This window comes from Crinia signifera, chromosome 2 (genome assembly GCF_055691185.1).
Source record: "Crinia signifera chromosome 2, ASM5569118v1, whole genome shotgun sequence".
NCBI classification, from domain to species: domain Eukaryota; kingdom Metazoa; phylum Chordata; class Amphibia; order Anura; family Myobatrachidae; genus Crinia; species Crinia signifera.
The window spans coordinates 404,006,613-404,024,960 of record NC_139218.1 but is presented as its reverse complement, the minus strand read 5'-3'; the positions used below and the strand labels follow the sequence as shown (position 1 = coordinate 404,024,960).

The 18,348-nt window shown below is 47.1% G+C and overlaps 1 protein-coding gene across 1 annotated transcript in view; it reads right to left on the bottom strand.

Annotated features, from left to right (window-relative positions):
• Window positions 1-18,348, bottom strand: part of LOC146058638 (transient receptor potential cation channel subfamily M member 2-like) — a 183,064-nt gene that overhangs the window by 57,245 nt on the left and 107,471 nt on the right. The window contains exons 13-17 of the mRNA XM_083170911.1: window positions 15,936-16,254; window positions 11,687-11,817; window positions 5,179-5,308; window positions 4,949-5,094; window positions 1,757-1,869 (exon numbers count right to left, since the gene is read on the bottom strand). Coding sequence (XP_083027037.1) covers window positions 1,757-1,869; window positions 4,949-5,094; window positions 5,179-5,308; window positions 11,687-11,817; window positions 15,936-16,254 — 839 coding nt within the window. The remainder of the gene's footprint in view (window positions 1-1,756; window positions 1,870-4,948; window positions 5,095-5,178; window positions 5,309-11,686; window positions 11,818-15,935; window positions 16,255-18,348) is intronic.

Below are 18,348 nucleotides of genomic sequence, written 5' to 3'. Positions count from 1 at the left end.
TGCTAGGCTCATCTTCCTCTCCCGCCGCTTTACCTCCGCCTCCCCCCTCTGTCTATCTCTTCACTGGCTCCCCATTCCTTTCCGAGTTCTCTTTAAACTCCTCACCACCACCTACAAGGCTCTCTCCTCCTCCACAGCTCCCTACCTCTCTTCACTGATCTCTATCCACACTCCCTCCCGTCCTCTTCGCTCCATCGCTGACCGCCGACTGACCTCTCACCTAATCACCTCCTCCCACTCCCGTGTCCAAGACTTCTCTCGCGCTGCCCCCCTGCACTGGAACAACCTCCCGCCACCCATCAGGCTATCTGATTCCCTTACCTCCTTCAAGCGCTCCCTCAAAACCCACTTTTTTCGACTAGCCTATTCCTCCTCCTAACCTCTTTTGATCCTCCTATCCAGCCTCCGTTCCCCTCCGTTCCTACTTATCCTATTGTATTTCGTTCGTCCACCCACCTCCTTTTAGTCTGTTAACTCTTGTGAGTAGGGTCCTCCTTCCTCACGTACTCACCCTACCTCATTACCTCACCTGTGCTTCTGTCCTGTTCTTCCCTTCCTCTACTTCATCTTCAGTCTCCTAGACAATTTTGACACCTACTTCTGAACTGATGCTGATTTTATTTCTACCAGCTATACCCCTATTCATACTGTATTTTTCAACACACCCTGTATGTTACCTTGTAATTAGTTTTTTTTTTGCTACTGTATGTACGGCGCTGCGGACACTTTGCGGCGCCTTATAAATAAACGTACTACTACACAATACAATCAAGGTACAGGCCACGTCCCCTTATGATAGGCCACACGCCTAATTTTTCAGCACGCCTCCGGCGCGCACAAGCATTCACTCTTCCAGAGAGATGGGGGGTATGGACCAGTGCTCTGGACTTGCCCCCTAGGCTAAAAGTTGCCAGCCAGCCCCTGCCTGTGCACCAGCTAGATTCTGCAGTGTGTGTGCCTGTCCCTGTCTCTAGATGAACATCTCTCTACAGAACTTCATCCACAATTTCCCCAGTGCCGGAGCTGTTGCAGGACCGGTCATTACTCGCAGACTGTGTTACACACATGGCCACTGGGGGGCTCTTCCCACGCCAGAGACCACACACACACACATGGGGTTACTTCCAGAGATACAACAAATTAATCTACAACATCTACTACATGTAATGACATCACATAATGTCCCCACGTCTGTCACACTGACCTGTAGCTGATGCATCTACTACATGTAATGACATCACATAATGTCCCCACGTCTGTCACACTGACCTGTAGCTGATGCATCTACTACATCTACTACATGTAATGACATAACATACTGTAATGTCCCCACTTCTGTCACACTGACCTGTAGCTGATGCATCTACTACATGTAATGACATCACATAATGTCCCATGTCTGTCACACTGACCTGTAGCTGATGCATCTACTACATGTAATGACATCACATAATGTTCCCCACGTCTGTCACACTGACCTGTAGCTGATGCATCTACTACATCTACTACATGTAATGACATCACATAATGTCCCCACGTCTGTCACACTGACCTGTAGCTGATGCATCTACTACATCTACTACATGTAATGACATCACATAATGTCCCCACGTCTGTCACACTGACCTGTAGCTGATGTATCTACTACATGTAATGACATCACATAATGTCCCCACTTCTGTCACACTGACCTGTAGCTGATGCATCTACTACATGTAATGACATCACATAATGTCCCCACGTCTGTCACACTGACCTGTAGCTGATGAGACCACTGTAGATGAGCGGAAACAGTAACATACACATCAATATCTGTATGAAGCCATTATATACCGACAGCCACCCCCACCAGGTCTTTGTGAGGAATATCTGTGGGGACAGAGAACACATACACAGTATATACACAGTACATATATATATGAGGAATATCTGTGGGGACAGAGAACACATAACACAGTATATACACAGTACATATATATATATGAGAATATCTGTATATACACATACACACACACACACAAGATTAACCATTTCCCTGCGCTATATGTATAACAATGCTGCACCTCTATATGTCCCGCCTGTTTAGTGGGGGAAAAAAAGGGATAGACACGGAGAGAAGTATATAGAGTGCACCTATAGATGTGCCGCCACCAGCATACACTTTCCAAGTGGTAATACAACAATTCACTGGGAATAAAAACAATTCTTAAATACAATTTATTTTATATAAAAATGATACACAATTCATTAGCAGCATATGGTGGTCCAGTATGTCAAGATTCATATAGTCGTAGAATAAGACAAAAACTCAACGCGTTTCGTCATTTCGACTTCGTCAGGGGTTACCAATCAATAATCTAGATAAAGGAAATTAATCGATCAATAAATTTCTGTATACTTGATTCCTTTATACTTGTAAAGATGCACTCGAATCCAAAAGTGGACACCAAAATAGGAAAGCCAGAGGGGATGTACAGATTCTGATGCGCACACTTGGAGGAGTAAGACATCAATTGGAGAGGTTGATTTTTGTATTTCCAACCATCTTTGAAAACCATTTACCAAAATACGGGTGATCTTAAAAATAATCTTTGGAATTGACCCATTAGGTTATCTTTTATACCTCACGGTTTATTGGTTACTTTATTTTTAATCATCAAAGGTCCTTTTCAAACCCTTTCGGATAAAAGGAAGATGCGCACGCGTCCCCTTTCACACGGTTCCCCCGGGTCGCCGCCGGCTTGTCGGCGGTCACCCGGGGTCCCCACCGCCTCCCCGCACCCCCCCTTACCCTGTCCATCTCCCTGAAGCGGAGATGGACAGGGTTCCCGTCACCTTGCCGCCCAGAAACTGAGACGCTCGTGCGCGTGAGACGCACGAGCGTCTCAGTCAGATGGACGCCGGGCTGCTGGAGTATCGCCAGCTGTGACGTTCTGGTGATTCGCCAGCAAGAGGGAGCCCAGCTCCATCTGTATATTGTGGTTCTAATCAATACCAGATACATTGTGGTTCTAATCAATACCAGATGCCTTGTGGTTCTAATCAATACCAGATACATTGTGGTTCTAATCAATACCAGATACATTGTGGTTCTAATCAATACCAGATACATTGTGGTTCTAATCAATACCAGATGCCTTGTGGTTCTAATCAATACCAGATACATTGTGGTTCTAATCAATACCAGATACATTGTGGTTCTAATCAATACCAGATACATTGTGGTTCTAATCAATACCAGATACATTGTGGTTCTAATCAATACCAGATACATTGTGGTTCTAATCAATACCAGATACATTGTGGTTCTAATCAATACCAGATACATTGTGGTTCTAATCATTACCAGATAAATTGTGGTTCTAATCAATACCAGATGTCTTGTGGTTCTAATCAATACCAGATACATTGTGGTTCTAATCAATACCAGATACATTGTGGTTCTAATCAATACCAGATACATTGTGGTTCTAATCATTACCTGATACATTGTGGTTCTAATCAATACCAGATACATTGTGGTTCTAATCAATACCAGATACATTGTGGTTCTAATCAATACCAGATACATTGTGGTTCTAATCAATACCAGATCATTGTGGTTCTAATCAATACCAGATACATTGTGGTTCTAATCAATACCAAATACATTGTGGTTCTAATCATTACCAGATACATTGTGGTTCTAATCATTACCTGATACATTGTAGTTCTAATCAATACCAGATACATTGTGGTTCTAATCAATACCAGATACATTGTGGTTCTAATCATTGGTGTTTTTTACCTGTGGGCTGCAGCCCCCCCCCCCCCCCCCCCCCCCAGGTAAAATTCACCATTGTGTGAAGTCACATGCACCCTGTGAGACTGCACCGGCTTCACTGTGACTGGCAGTAACTTCCTAATGGAAGTCCGACCTGCCAGTCACCCAAGGCAGTCCCAAGCATTCCCTCCTAATAGGATGCCTCTCTATGGACTGCTGTGGGTCAGCCCATAAAAATAGGTTCTGCGCATGCACAATACCGAAGACAATGATTGGGACCAGCAGGTGGCGGTGGTGGGGACTGGCATGGACTAGCAATGGCGGCAGCAGAGGGTGGGGGTGGGGGGGGGGGTGGCATCACATCAGCCTCTCTCCTACACAGAGGTAAGAGCCACCACTGGTTCTAATCAATACCAGACGCCTTGTGGTTGTAATCAATACCAGATACGTAGAGGTCTGTCGGGGCCCTGGTAAAAAGAAGAGGGCATGGCTACCAGGAGCGTGGTCAGTAGGAGGGGGCGAGGTGATGCCACTGGTTGGGCAGTGGGGAGCAGGTGGGTCAGATTACACACTGGCACGCAGGGGGAGAGAGCGCACAGTATGCTGTTGCTGCCTCTCTCCGCAGCTGAGCATACAGCACTGAGCAGTGTGTGCCGGGCTGGGAGAGAGGCTGTGCAGCAGCAGCAGTCTGTCCTCTCTCACTAACTGCCCAGCTCTCTGCAAAGAGGAAGGTTAGGAGCAGAACCTGGGCCCCTATATCTGACCCAGACCTGGGTAAGATGTATTCGCTCTGCACTGCTCAGTACCGCTGGTTCTAAGCCTAATTCCCCTCACTTTCCACTGTGTGTTATGGAACTGGTTTCTTCACTACTTTTACTTGTTTCACTTTCTGTATTGACTTTTGGCAATGTGACTACAGGCACATACTGTACCCTCCAGACTGTGGAACCCCCCCATGTATATGACATGCAGAGTGCCACTGACATCACTGGGTGTATATAACATTGCAGGTTTGTGAATTTCATCCATTTGCCTAATTACAGTAGGTGAGGTCAGGGAACGGGGGCCTCAGTTGGTAAGATTTGGTTACACCCGCACAGGCTATTGGTGGACGGTCACGTTCCTCACACATACTGTACAAGGGTGAAACATTAGAAAGTAAGATATAGATGTTATACAACCGACCTGAACGCCAGCCTCAGACATAAACTCCTGAGCGTCGGCCTCCTCAGCAAGTTCTAGGATGGTGACGTTCCCCCATTCTGCCGACACGTGTGTCAGGAGAGCTTCAGCTCGTTTCTCGTCATTAGAAGAACATTCGGAGAAAACTCCTAACCAACGATACAGAAGAAGCCTCAGAACAGGGCGAAGGCACAGACAATCAGTGCAGAAAGATATATACGTAACTATCTTACCGACAGCGCGCTCCTGATACACATCAGCAAGAGAAGCCATCTCCTCAGTGTTAGATCTGTCCTCCTCCTCCTTCACCAAGGACCTCAGGATCTTAGTGCAAACTAGGGCACCAGCTACACAGTCCTGAGTCTGTAGGGAGCAGGGGACAAATTACTGCACACGTCACATGATTACTCCAAACCATGGTGTACAGAGCCTAATATGATATGTCTCCCATTGGGTGTATTAGAAATGTTATTTTTTGTGTACTGCCTGTGAACTTACTGTGACCGGGGGGGGGGGGGGGGGGGGGGCTAGGAGGTTGTCACTCTGAGGGTATACAGAACAGTTCTTTGGAGAAGGTCCTCTGGTGACAGGAAGAGATAAGAATCTCTCATCATAAACCAGGTCTCATCTTTTTGAGTAAACTTTGTTCTACACAGGTCTCCCTGTCCATAATCTGAGAGTGACTTCTTGGGGATCAGCAAGAAGGCTGGAACTGACCCTGTGTTTCTGTGCAGTCCCCCACAATAGATTCTTACTTGGTGTAAGTTACAGATGTAGTGGGAATCTCAGGGAATTGCAGATCGGGTGGGTGCTGGAGGACCATAGACTGGACTATGTGTAATGAGGGAGAGTACAGGGTGGGTGCTAGGGGGCCATTGAATGGACATTGTGTAATGAGGAGAGTATGCGGTGGGTGCTAGGGGGCCATAGAATGGACTGTGTGTAATGAGGGGAGTACAATACGGGTGCTAGAGGGACATAGAATGGACTATGTGTAATTAGGAGAGTACGGGGTGGTGCGAGAGGGCTATAGAATGGACTTTGTGTAATGAGGGGAGTACAGGGTGGGTGCTAGGGGGTCATAGAATGGACTATATTTAATGAGAGTATGGGGTGGGTCCGAGGGGGCCATAGGATGGACTATGTGTAAAGAGGAAAGTATGGGGTGGATGTCAGAGGACCATAGAATGGACTACGTGTAATGAGGAGAGTACATGGTGGGTGTATGGGGGCCATAGGATTGACTACGTGTAATGATAAAGTACGGGGTGGGTGCTAGGGGGTCATAGAATTGACTATCTGTAATAAGAGTAGGGGGTGGGTGCGAGGGGGCCATAAGATGGACTATGTGTAATGAGGAAAGTACGGGTTGGGTGGTAGCGGGCCATAGAATGGACTACACATAATGAGGAGAGCACAAGTTGGGTGCTAAGGGGTAATAGAATGGACTATGTGTAATGAGGAGAATTTGGGTGGGTGCTAGGGGGTTATAGAATAGACTACAGTATGTGTAATGAGGAGAGTACAGGGTGGGTGCTATGGGGTCATAGAATGGACTATGTGTAATAAAGAGAGTACAGGGTGGGTGTGAGACGGCCATAGAATGGACTACTAATAAGGAGAGTACGAGGTGGGTGCGAGAGGGCCACAAAATGGACTATGTGTAATAGGAGAGTATGGGGTGGGTGCTAGGGGGTCATAGAATGGATTCAGTATGAAATCCCGGCGGTCAGGATCCCGGCGTTCAAAATCCTGACGCCGGAATCCCGACCGCCGAAATCCCGACAAGGGGGGAAAGTGGATCCCCCCCCCCCCCTTGCGGGTGCGCTGTGCTCGGCACGCAGCGGGCCCGGTGCCTCGCTACGCTCGGCACGCTAATTTATTCTCCCTTCAGGGGTGTCGTGGACACCCACGGAGGGAGAAAGTGTCGGGATTTCGGGGGTCGGGATTCCGGCGTCGGGATTCTGAACGCCGGGATCCCGACCGCCGGGATTTTAACTGCATCCCCATAGAATGGACTATGTGTAATAAGGAGAGTACGGGGTGGGTGCAAGGGGGTCATAGAATGGACTACAGTATGTTTAATGAGGAGAGTAAGGGGTGGGTGCTAGGTGGTCATAGAATGGACTACAGTATGTGTAATGAGGAGAGTACGGGGTGGGTGCAAGAGGGTCATAGAATGGACTATGTGTAATGAGGAGAGTTTGGTCGGTGTTAAGGGGTCATAGAATGGACTACAGTATGTTTAATAAGGAGAGTACAGGGTCGGTGCTATGGGGTCATAGAATGGACTATGTGTAATCAGGAGAGTACAGGGTGGGTGTGAGATGGCCATAGAATGGACTACTAATAAGGAGAGTATGAGGTCTGTGCGGGAAGGCCATAGAATGGACTATGTGTAATAGGAGAGTATGGGGTGGGTGCTAGGGTGCCATATAATGAACTGTGTGTAATGAGGAGAGTACGGGGTGGGTGCTAGGGGGTCATAGAATGGACTATGGGCCTTATTCTGGTTGGTTCTTTGGAATGCGCGTTCTTTCGGAAATGACCGGCGGACATTCTAAGAACACACACCCACAGCTCGTCCGCATCTGTTCGGACGGACTCGCTAAGAAGAGGGAGTGTCTTCAGACTGCCTCCAAACGTGCATGTGCGGTGGGAACTCAAAGATTTTGCACGGTCCTACTGCGTCCGAACGGACGGGAATCTGACCGCACGCACCGAGTTGGTGTATGTGCGCAAACCTCAGTAATCTATTCGGAAGTCATGCTTCAGAAACATGACACATTTATCCAATTAGGGTACCTCATAACATATATATTTATTTGTCATTAAATCAATTACTTCCTAAATGACATTAAACACATTACTAGCACTTTAGATGAACCCTTACATCATGTTAAGTTGAAATACTTCATTGTTGCCCCTTTACCTGTGTTTTATGTATGCATAATATTTTTTAATTGCAAGGCAAATGCAATCATTCTAAAATGTCAAATTGTGATTTACACAGCAATGCTTCCAATTGAACCTGTGAAAAGAGTGTAATTAATAACTAATGAGTAGAGGAGTGGATTGTACTGTGGTCAGCTGAGAGTGCTTCAGGTGCGGGCGTACTAATTGGGTGATCCGAATGCCTAGCGCATGAACCAGTGCTCTCCGCAAACTGAAACTTGCTTATGGACGCCGCATATTTCTGCCGTGTTGGTTCGCTTGCACTGGGTGTCCTGTCCGAATGCACGCCTACCACTGTTCGTGCACTCCCTCGCGTACGCCCAGATTTACACCCAGTTTTGCCCACTTTGAAACCGCGCCTTTATATGCCCTGTGACGCCCACATGACGCCCATATTACGCCCATATTTCCCGAGAGTGTTCGGTGCACATTTGTAGACGGTATTGCTGAGAACGAGTGCGGAGACACTGCGTTGCACATGCGCATTGCTTTGCTTACGCATGCGCAGGTAGCTACAAATCGCCATCCGAAAGAATTCGGAAAAGACTGCACCAACCAGAATAAGGCCCTATGTGTATGAGGAATATACAAAGTGGGTGCTAGGGGGTCATAGAAATGAGTATATGTATGAGGAGAATATGAGGTGGGTGCTAGGGAGTCATAGAAATGACTATATGTATGAGGAGAATATGAGGTGGGTGCTAGGGGGTCATAGAAATGACTATATGTATGAGGAGAATATGAGGTGGGTGCTAGGGGGTCATAGAAATGACTATACAGTATGTATGAGGAGAATATGAGGTGGGTGCTAGGGGGTCATAGAAATGACTATATGTATGAGGAGAATATGAGGTGGGTGCTAGGGGGTCATAGAAATGACTATATGTATGAGGAGAATATGAGGTGGGTGCTAGGGGGTCATAGAAATGACTATATGTATGAGGAGAATATGAGGTGGGTGCTAGGGGGTCATAGAAATGACTATATGTATGAGGAGAATATGAGGTGGGTGCTAGGGGGTCATAGAAATGACTATATGTATGAGGAGAATATGAGGTGGGTGCTAGGGGGTCATAGAAATGACTATATGTATGAGGATAATATGAGGTGGGTGCTAGGGGGTCATAGAAATGAGTATATGTATGAGGAGAATATGAGGTGGGTGCTAGGGGGTCATAGAAATGAGTATATGTATGAGGAGAATATGAGGTGGGTGCTAGGGGGTCATAGAAATGACTATATGTATGAGGAGAATATGAGGTGGGTGCTAGGGGGTCATAGAAATGACTATATGTATGAGGAGAATATGAGGTGGGTGCTAGGGGGTCATAGAAATGACTATATGTATGAGGAGAATATGAGGTGGGTGCTAGGGGGTCATAGAAATGACTATATGTATGAGGAGAATATGAGGTGGGTGCTAGGGGGTCACAGAAATGACTATATGTATGAGGAGAATATGAGGTGGGTGCTAGGGGGTCACAGAAATGACTATATGTATGAGGAGAATATGAGGTGGGTGCTAGGGGGTCATAGAAATGACTATATGTATGTGGAGAATATGAGGTGGGTGCTAGGGGGTCATAGAAATGACTATATGTATGAGGAGAATATGAGGTGGGTGCTAGGGGGTCATAGAAATGACTATATGTATGAGGAGAATACGAGGTGGGTGCTAGGGGGTCATAGAAATGACTATATGTATGAGGAGAATACGAGGTGGGTGCTAGGGGGTCATAGAAATGACTATATGTATGAGGAGAATACGAGGTGGGTGCTAGGGGGTCATAGAAATGACTATATGTATGAGGAGAATACGAGGTGGGTGCTAGGGGGTCATAGAAATGACTATATGTATGAGGAGAATATGAGGTGGGTGCTAGGGGGTCATAGAAATGAATATATGTATGAGGAGAATACGAGGTGGGTGCTAGGGGGTCATAGAAATGAATATATGTATGAGGAGAATACGAGGTGGGTGCTAGGGGGTCATAGAAATGACTATATGTATGAGGAGAATACGAGGTGGGTGCTAGGGGGTCATAGAAATGAATATATGTATGAGGAGAATACGAGGTGGGTGCTAGGGGGTCATAGAAATGAATATATGTATGAGGAGAATACGAGGTGGGTGCTAGGGGGTCATAGAAATGACTATATGTATGAGGAGAATACGAGGTGGGTGCTAGGGGGTCATAGAAATGACTATATGTATGAGGAGAATACGAGGTGGGTGCTAGGGGGTCATAGAAATGACTATATGTATGAGGAGAATACGAGGTGGGTGCTAGGGGGTCATAGAAATGACTATATGTATGAGGAGAATACGAGGTGGGTGCTAGGGGGTCATAGAAATAAATATATGTATGAGGAGAATACGAGGTGGGTGCTATGGGGTCATAGAAATGAATATATGTATGAGGAGAATATGAGGTGGGTGCTAGGGGGTCATAGAAATGACTATATGTATGAGAAGAATACGAGGTGGGTGCTAGGGGGTCATAGAAATGACTATATGTATGAGGAGAATACGAGGTGGGTGCTAGGGGGTCATAGAAATGACTATATGTATGAGGAGAATACGAGGTGGGTGCTAGGGGGTCATAGAAATGACTATATGTATGAGGAGAATATGAGGTGGGTGCTAGGGGGTCATAGAAATGACTATATGTATGAGGAGAATATGAGGTGGGTGCTAGGGGGTCATAGAAATGACAATGGCCCTTATTCTGATTGAGTCGGATGGCTCCATGTGAGGTCGCATGTGCGAATGCGTCACACGTCCGAACACGAGTGAGTTCCGTGCAGAAAATGATCGGTCGGAACCATCCGAGCAGGAGGAGGAGAGGGGCGTGAAGGGCTGTTTGTGCTCATTACCATATGCGTACGCATCGCGTTTCATGGGCGTTCCCATGAAACCACTGGGCGTACGTACGTATGGTAATCCGGCCGTGACGCACGTGTGGGGGGCGGACAGCTCACATAGCCGGATGCCAGCTGCCCACCCACATCCCTGCTTTCATACGGAGAAATGCCCGAGTGGTCTGGAGCACTTGGTGCTGCCTGACCGCTCGGTCCATCATTAGATGGTCGGCGACCAACGGAGGATGGGGGAGATTCCTACAGATGGAGGAGGTGTTCGCATGAAACATCAACTTGCAGTCCATTCGCTCAGCGTTTCACTGCATTCGGACGGTGTGAGCGATTCTTACGGTAGGCGGGGCTAAGAACACTCGGTTCCTGTCCGAAAATACACATCCGTCCGAGTCAACTACATTAAGGGCCAATGAGGAGAGTACGGGTGGGTGCTAGGGGGTCATAGAATGGACTATCTAGTTCACTCTCAAAGACACAATCATTCTCTAATGGACAAAACCATGTGCACTGCAGGTGGGGCTGATGTAACATGTGCAGAGAGAGTTAGATTTGGGTGTTTTATTGTTTCTGTGCTGAGCAAATACTGTCCACTTATTTTTACATTGCAAAATAGATATCAGTTTAAAGTACAAACCCCACCCAAATCTAACTCTCTCTGCACATGTTACATCAGCCCCACCTGCAGTGCACATGGTTTTGTCCATTAGAGAGTGATTGTTTCTTTGCGAGTGAACTAGAATGACCCCCTGTGTATGAGGAGAGTACGGGGTGGGTGCTAGCGGGTCATAGAATGGACTATGTGTCTGAGGAGAGAATGGGGTGGGTGCTAGGGGGCATCAGATAGATTATAATGAGGGAGTAAGAAAGGGACTAGTCCTAGCGGGCAGAAGGTATTGGAGATCTCAGTACCAGGTTCCAGAAGATCTCTGACAGCTCTGCCCGATGCTGGACAATGCACCAGATGAGCAGGTCACGTGCTGGGTATTTCAGAAGCTGTTGGTCTCCATCCATCACCTCCACCATCTCGTTCACCTGAGAATGTAATGTAATAGGGATAAATACAGGATAAAGTATTAATTACTAATCACTAATTAGCATCATGTCTGTGATCAGATGGCAGACATTGTATTACTCTTAGTCTGGCTCCTATAAAAAATCTGTACAGCTAAGGACAGGGATCCCCAGTGATCAAGCACAAGTGTCCTCATGAGACACTTCTTCTAGCTGGATATATTTGTACACACCTAAGGCTATTTAATCCAGGCCCTTATTCAGATCTGATCGCAGTACAAATTTGTTTAAAAATGGGCAAAACCATGTGGGGTAAATATAACATGTACTGTATAGAGAGAGTTAGATTTGGGTGAGTTACCATATATACTCGAGTATAAGCCTACTTTTTCAGAACAGTTTTTATGCTGAAAAAGCCCCCCTCGGCTTATACTCGAGTGAGCGTCCCACATGGGTCAATAAGTTTTTTTGTGGTAAAATTAGGTGCCTCGGCTTATATTCGGGTCGACTTATACTTGAGTATATACGGTATTTTGTTTCTGTGCAGGGTAAATACCGGCTGCATTATTTTTAAACTGCAATTTAGGTTTCCGTTTCAACACACCACACCCAAAAATGTAACCCTCTGCACATGTTACATCTGCCCCACCTGCAGTGCACATGGTTTTGCCTATTTTGAGAACAAATTCGGTACTTGTTTCCTAGCACGGCCACAAATCTTGGCCATCGGGGGTCATTTTAGTGGCCTGCGACGCGACCGACGCGATGCCCCCGATTTTTCCATTGAAATGCATTGAAAACAGTGAAAATCGGGTCGGTCGCGTCGTGTGCGGCTAAAAAAGCTTAAATGGTCCACACGCGATGGCCGCGATTTCCCCATAGGGAACAATGTTAAATGTGTAAATTTACCCAAATCATCATAGGGAACAATGGTAAATGGGCCAGAAAGGCCAAAAAACACCCCTGAACATTGACATGTCCCCCCAAAAGAAGTTCACGCCACCCTGCGATGAACGTGAACCCGAAGCGTGGCGAGCGCAGCGAGCCCGCGAGGGGCGGCGGTACGTGTCCTCCGACCTTTTCATACCCCCACTATCCACTAGGGCGTGGAGTTGAGAATAGAATAGTGTGGCAAACGCAGCGAGCCACCGAGCCCGAAGCGTGGCGAGCGCAGCGAGCCCCGCGAGGGGCCGCGGATACCTTCACAGGTAAACGCGTCCCTTCGCGGGCTTCACAAATATCCGCGTCCGCTCGCCACGCTTCGGGCTCGGTGGCTCGCTGCGCTCGCCACACTATTCTATTCTCAACTCCACGCCCTAGTGGATAGTAGGGGTATGAAAAGGTTGGAGGACACGTACCGCCGCCGCTCGCCACGCTTCGGGTTCACGTTGATCGTGGGGTGGCGTAAAATACTTTGGGGGGCATTTCAATGTTCAGGGGTGTTTTTGGCCCATTTACCATTGTTGCTATGATAATTTGGGTAAATTAAGCCATTTCACATTGTTTCCTATGGGAAATCGTGGTCATCGCGGGTAAATTGAGGCATTTAACATTGTTCTCTATGGGGAAATCGCGTCTGGCCCATCGCAGCCGATTTTGTAGTGCATGCGATGCCCGCGATGGCCCCGATTTTACCCCCGATGCCCGCGATCATGATCGTTGTGGCCGTGCTAGGAAACAAGTACCACAAATTCATACTGCAATCAGATCTGCATAAAAGGCCCTAGTCTGTTAAACCTAGCCTGTTACGTCCAGCTTGATACAACTAGCCAATTACACCTAGCCTGTCATATCCAGCCTCTTATACCCAGCCTCTTACAACAGTCTGTTATACCAAGTGCAGAAAAGAGGCCCCCTGATCAAGCTCATTTCACAGCAGTGCCCCCCCCCCCCACACACACACACACACATACAAATATATATATACATCACCATCCTCAGCCATATCACTGTCCTCGACCACAGCCCCATCACAGTCCTTAGCCACAGCCCCCATCACTGTCCTTAGCCACTGCCCCCAACATCTTCTCCATCAACTTCCATAGTCCCATCACCTTCATCAGCCACAGTCCAACCACCTTCCTCAGCCACATCCCCCATCAATGTCCTCAGCTACATCCCCCATCACTGTTCTCAGCTACAGACACCATCACTGTCCTCAGCTACAGCCCCTCACTGTCCTCAGCTACAGCCCCATCACTGTCCTCAGTCACAGCCCCTCACTGTCCTCAGCTACAGCCCCCATCACTGTCCTCAGTTACAGCCCCCATCACTGTCCTCAGCTACAGCCCCATTACCATTCTCAGCTACAGTCCCCATCACTGTCCTTAGCTACAGCCCCATTACTGACCTCAGCTACAGCCCCCATCACTGTCCTCAGCTACAGCCCCCATCACTGTCCTCAGCTACAGTCCCCATCACTGTCCTTAGCTACAGCCCCATTACTGACCTCAGCTACAGCCCCCATCACTGTCCTCAGCTACCGCCCCCATCACTGTCCTTAGCTACAGCCCCCATCACTGTCCTCAGCTACCGCCCCTTTCCATTCTCAGCTACAGTCCCTTCACTGTCCTCAGCTACAGCGCCCATCACTGTCCTCAGCTACATCCCCCATCACTGTCCTCAGCTACAGCCCCAACACTGTCCTCAGATACAGCCCCCATCACTGTCCTCAGATACAGCCCCCATCACTGTCCTCATCTACAGCCCCATCACTGTCCTCAGCTTCAGCCCCATTACTGTCCTCAGCTTCAGCCCCATTACTGTCCTCAGCTACAGCCCCATCACTATACTGAGCTACATCTCCCATCACTGTCCTCCGCTACAGCCCCATTACTGTCCTCAGCTACAGCCCCATTACTGTCCTCAGCTACAGCCCCCATCACTGTCCTCAGCTACATCCCCCACCACTGTCCTCAGCTACATCCCCCATCACTGTCCTCAGCTACTGTACATCCCCCATCACTGTCCTCAGCTACTGTACATCCCCCATCACTGTCCTCAGCTACTGTACATCCCCCATCACTGTCCTCAGCTACTGTACATCCCTTTCACTGTCCTCAGCTACAGCCCCATCAATGTCCTCAGCTACATACCCCATCACTGTCCTCAGCTACTGTACATCCCCCATCACTGTCCTCAGCTACTGTACATCCCCCATCACTGTCCTCAGCTACTGTACATCCCCCATCACTGTCCTCAGCTACAGCCCCAATCACTGTCCTCAGCTACAGCCCCATCACTGTCCTCAGCTACTGTACATCCCCCATCACTGTCCCCAGCTACTGTACATCCCCCATCACTGTCCTCAGCTACTGTACATCCCCATCACTGTCCTCATCTACTGTACATCCCTCATCACTGTCCTCAGCTACAGCCCCAATCACTGTCCTCAGCAACAGCCCCATCACTGTCCTCAGCTACAGCCCCCATCACTGTCTTTAGCCACAGCCCCCATCACTGTCCTCAGCTACTGAACATCCCCATCACTGTCCTCATCTACTGTACATCCCCCATCACTGTCCTCAGCTACTGTACATCCCCATCATTGTCCTCAGCTACTGTACATCCCCCATCACTGTCCTCAGCTACAGCCCCAATCACTGTCCTCAGCTACATGCCCATCACTGTCCTCAGCTACAGCCCCCATCACTGTCCTCAGCTACAGCCCATCACTGTCCTCAGCTACAGCCCCATCACTATACTGAGCTACAGCGCCCATCACTGTCCTCATCTATAGCCCCAATTACCATTGATAGCCACAGTCCCATCACTATTTTTAGCCACAGAATGCACTGGAACTGCCCTTGTGACACCTCTGATAACACCCATCCTGTTACTCTTAGCCTGACATATACAGCCTAATATACCCAGACTATTATACACAGCATGTTATACTCTGTTACACTTAGCATGTTACACCCAGACTGTCACACCTGGACTGTTATACTCAGTCTGTTACACTTAGCCTGTTACACCCAGACTGTTGCACCTGGACTGTTATACTCAGTCTTACACTTAGCCTGTTACACCCAGACTGTCACACCTGGACTGTTATACCCAGCCTGTTACACTTAGCCTGTTACACCCAGACTGTTGCACCTGGACTGTTATACTCAGCCTGTTACACTCACCGTGATGTCTTCATTAAACAGGCTTCGTGTGCGACGATATGGGGCACCTGGGTAAAAGGGCTCAATAATCTTTCCCAGATGTAGTTGCAGGAAAGTGGACACATGATGTAGTCCAACAGTGGATTGAGCAATTCCCGATGATCCATCAGCCATGGCCAGTATCTGTAGTTTGATGTAAATCAGAGTGGATGGATCGGTGTTATTGTACAAGCATATGAGCCTGTCCCTGGTGAGGAACTCCGGAAGACACACTCCATGGTCCAGGAAGAGGTGGACGAAGGCTGGTTTATCTTCAATTAATGACACCATTAGACTTGGGTATAGATCAGCGGGCTGCAAAACAGAACAATCTATTACATAGTGCTATGATAACTAGGGTTATCACCTCATCCCTTTAATTCTGCACACATATTACTTACACAGGTTCTGTGGCTGATTAAAACCAGGTGAAATGGAGTCTTATTTATTTATTTATTTATTAACAGTTTCTTATATAGCGCACACAAATTACGCAGCGCTTTACAGAGCATAGTTATTAGCAAAAACACATAACAAATTACAGTACAAGACAGTTTAGGACAAGTACATGGTTAATATGGATAGTTGCATCAGGGGACAGGACACTGAAGCAATCATCAGGGTGGCAGTGGTTTATATATTCTAAGAAAGGCACATGAGGAGAGAGGGCCCTGCTCGTGAGAGCTTACATTCTAAAAAGGGAGGGTTAGACAGACAGGGGTGACACACAAGGGAAAGAGGTGAGCATAACAGCAGGTTATGATGAGAGATGGTCAGGTTTTATGCAGGAGGGTGGGAAGAGGTCAGCTTAGTGTTTGATATTTTAAGTCTAAAAAAGCGCTGGGTCATCCAAGAGTAGACAGCAGAGAGACAGTTGGAGATATGAGTGAGGATAGAGGGAGAGAGATCAGGAGAGGAGCGGTAGATTACAGTATTATCAGCATAGATGTGATAGTGGAAGTCGAGTGAGCACATAAGCTTACCCAGAGAGGACCCATAGAGATAGAGAAGAAGAGGGCCAAGAATAAAATTTTGGGGGACACCTAAAATCAATGGAAGAGCAGGACAGGTGAGGTCATTAGAGGTACAGCTTGGCATTTTCAAAACTGACAGTGCAAATACAAGCATTAACAGTGATAGTAAAAGTTGTTTGCAAATGTAAAAAGGATGATATTATGGTTGAATAGCCAGATTAAGCAGCCACAGGTAGTATGTTGTGAGAATAAATTAAACTCACTCAAAGCAGTCTTTGGTTTTCTCAGTTGTTGCTTCTGTCCTTCTGTTTCACTTCAGTATAACGCCACAGTTATATTTAAATTATGCCGCACTTTAAAAATGATGCACTTCAAAACTATTATGCACACAGCTAAACCATGCACACAGCCTATGTAATGACCATTAAATGCATCTGCACTCATTAATTGGACTTTCCCCACCCAATCCCAACCCCCCTACTACAATGAATGGTAATAAAAGGGGCTTACATAAACATCCATGCATTCCAAGATAGCATGTGTCAACAGAGAACAGAGATTTGCTTTTTAACTTGCAAAATTAAGTTTGTCAAAAACACATTTCTGATATCTAAAGCAGTGTGCAGAATGATCAATTACCAAAGCATTCAAATACATCCAGCACCTGAGGTGTAATAATCTGCAGCCCAGCCAGACCAAGTATGTAGAAAGCTGGTTACCTATGACAATATCAAATCAATCTAGGACAGAGGGTAGAATCATCTGCAGTCTTGAAGTCTTGTAATTAATATGTGTCCAGAATTAAAGGGATGAGGTGGTAACCCTAATGATAACTAGGACATATTGGGGGAAATTTACTAATATGAATTCGTAAAAAATAGGTGTATTCGTAGGCAGAAATACACCTATTTTTTAAACATTTGTATTTTTGGGATTTACTATTCCAAAAATACAGCACTTCGTATTCCTAATGATGGGACATTCGTATTTGTATTTACAAATACGAATGTCTACTCCATCGATAGGATACGACAGGAATCATTATTCAAAAGAATGGTGGTTCCTGATTTACTAAGTGGCCGTATTGATAATACGGCTGCTAATTGGTGTAAAACAGCCACGAAAATGCGGCAGGAAAATACACCCTGATGTTCCTGTCATATTTGCTTTAAGCCTGCACGGATCAGTCAGATCTGTGCAGGCTTTAGTGTAAAAAAAAAGGGGTACAAGTCCCAGCTTGCGGGGGAGGCTTGTTGGGACTCATAGTTGCACAGTTTAAAACAATAGTTTATTCTTCTATTTTTTTACACCAGTATCAGCCCGGTGGCCACCGCACAGGGCCACCGGGGACAGCACCAGGCTTCAGCCTGGTCAGGTAAGTCCTGGAGGGGGGGACCCCTTTATTGGGGGGGTCCCCACTCCTCCAGGGCCCCTG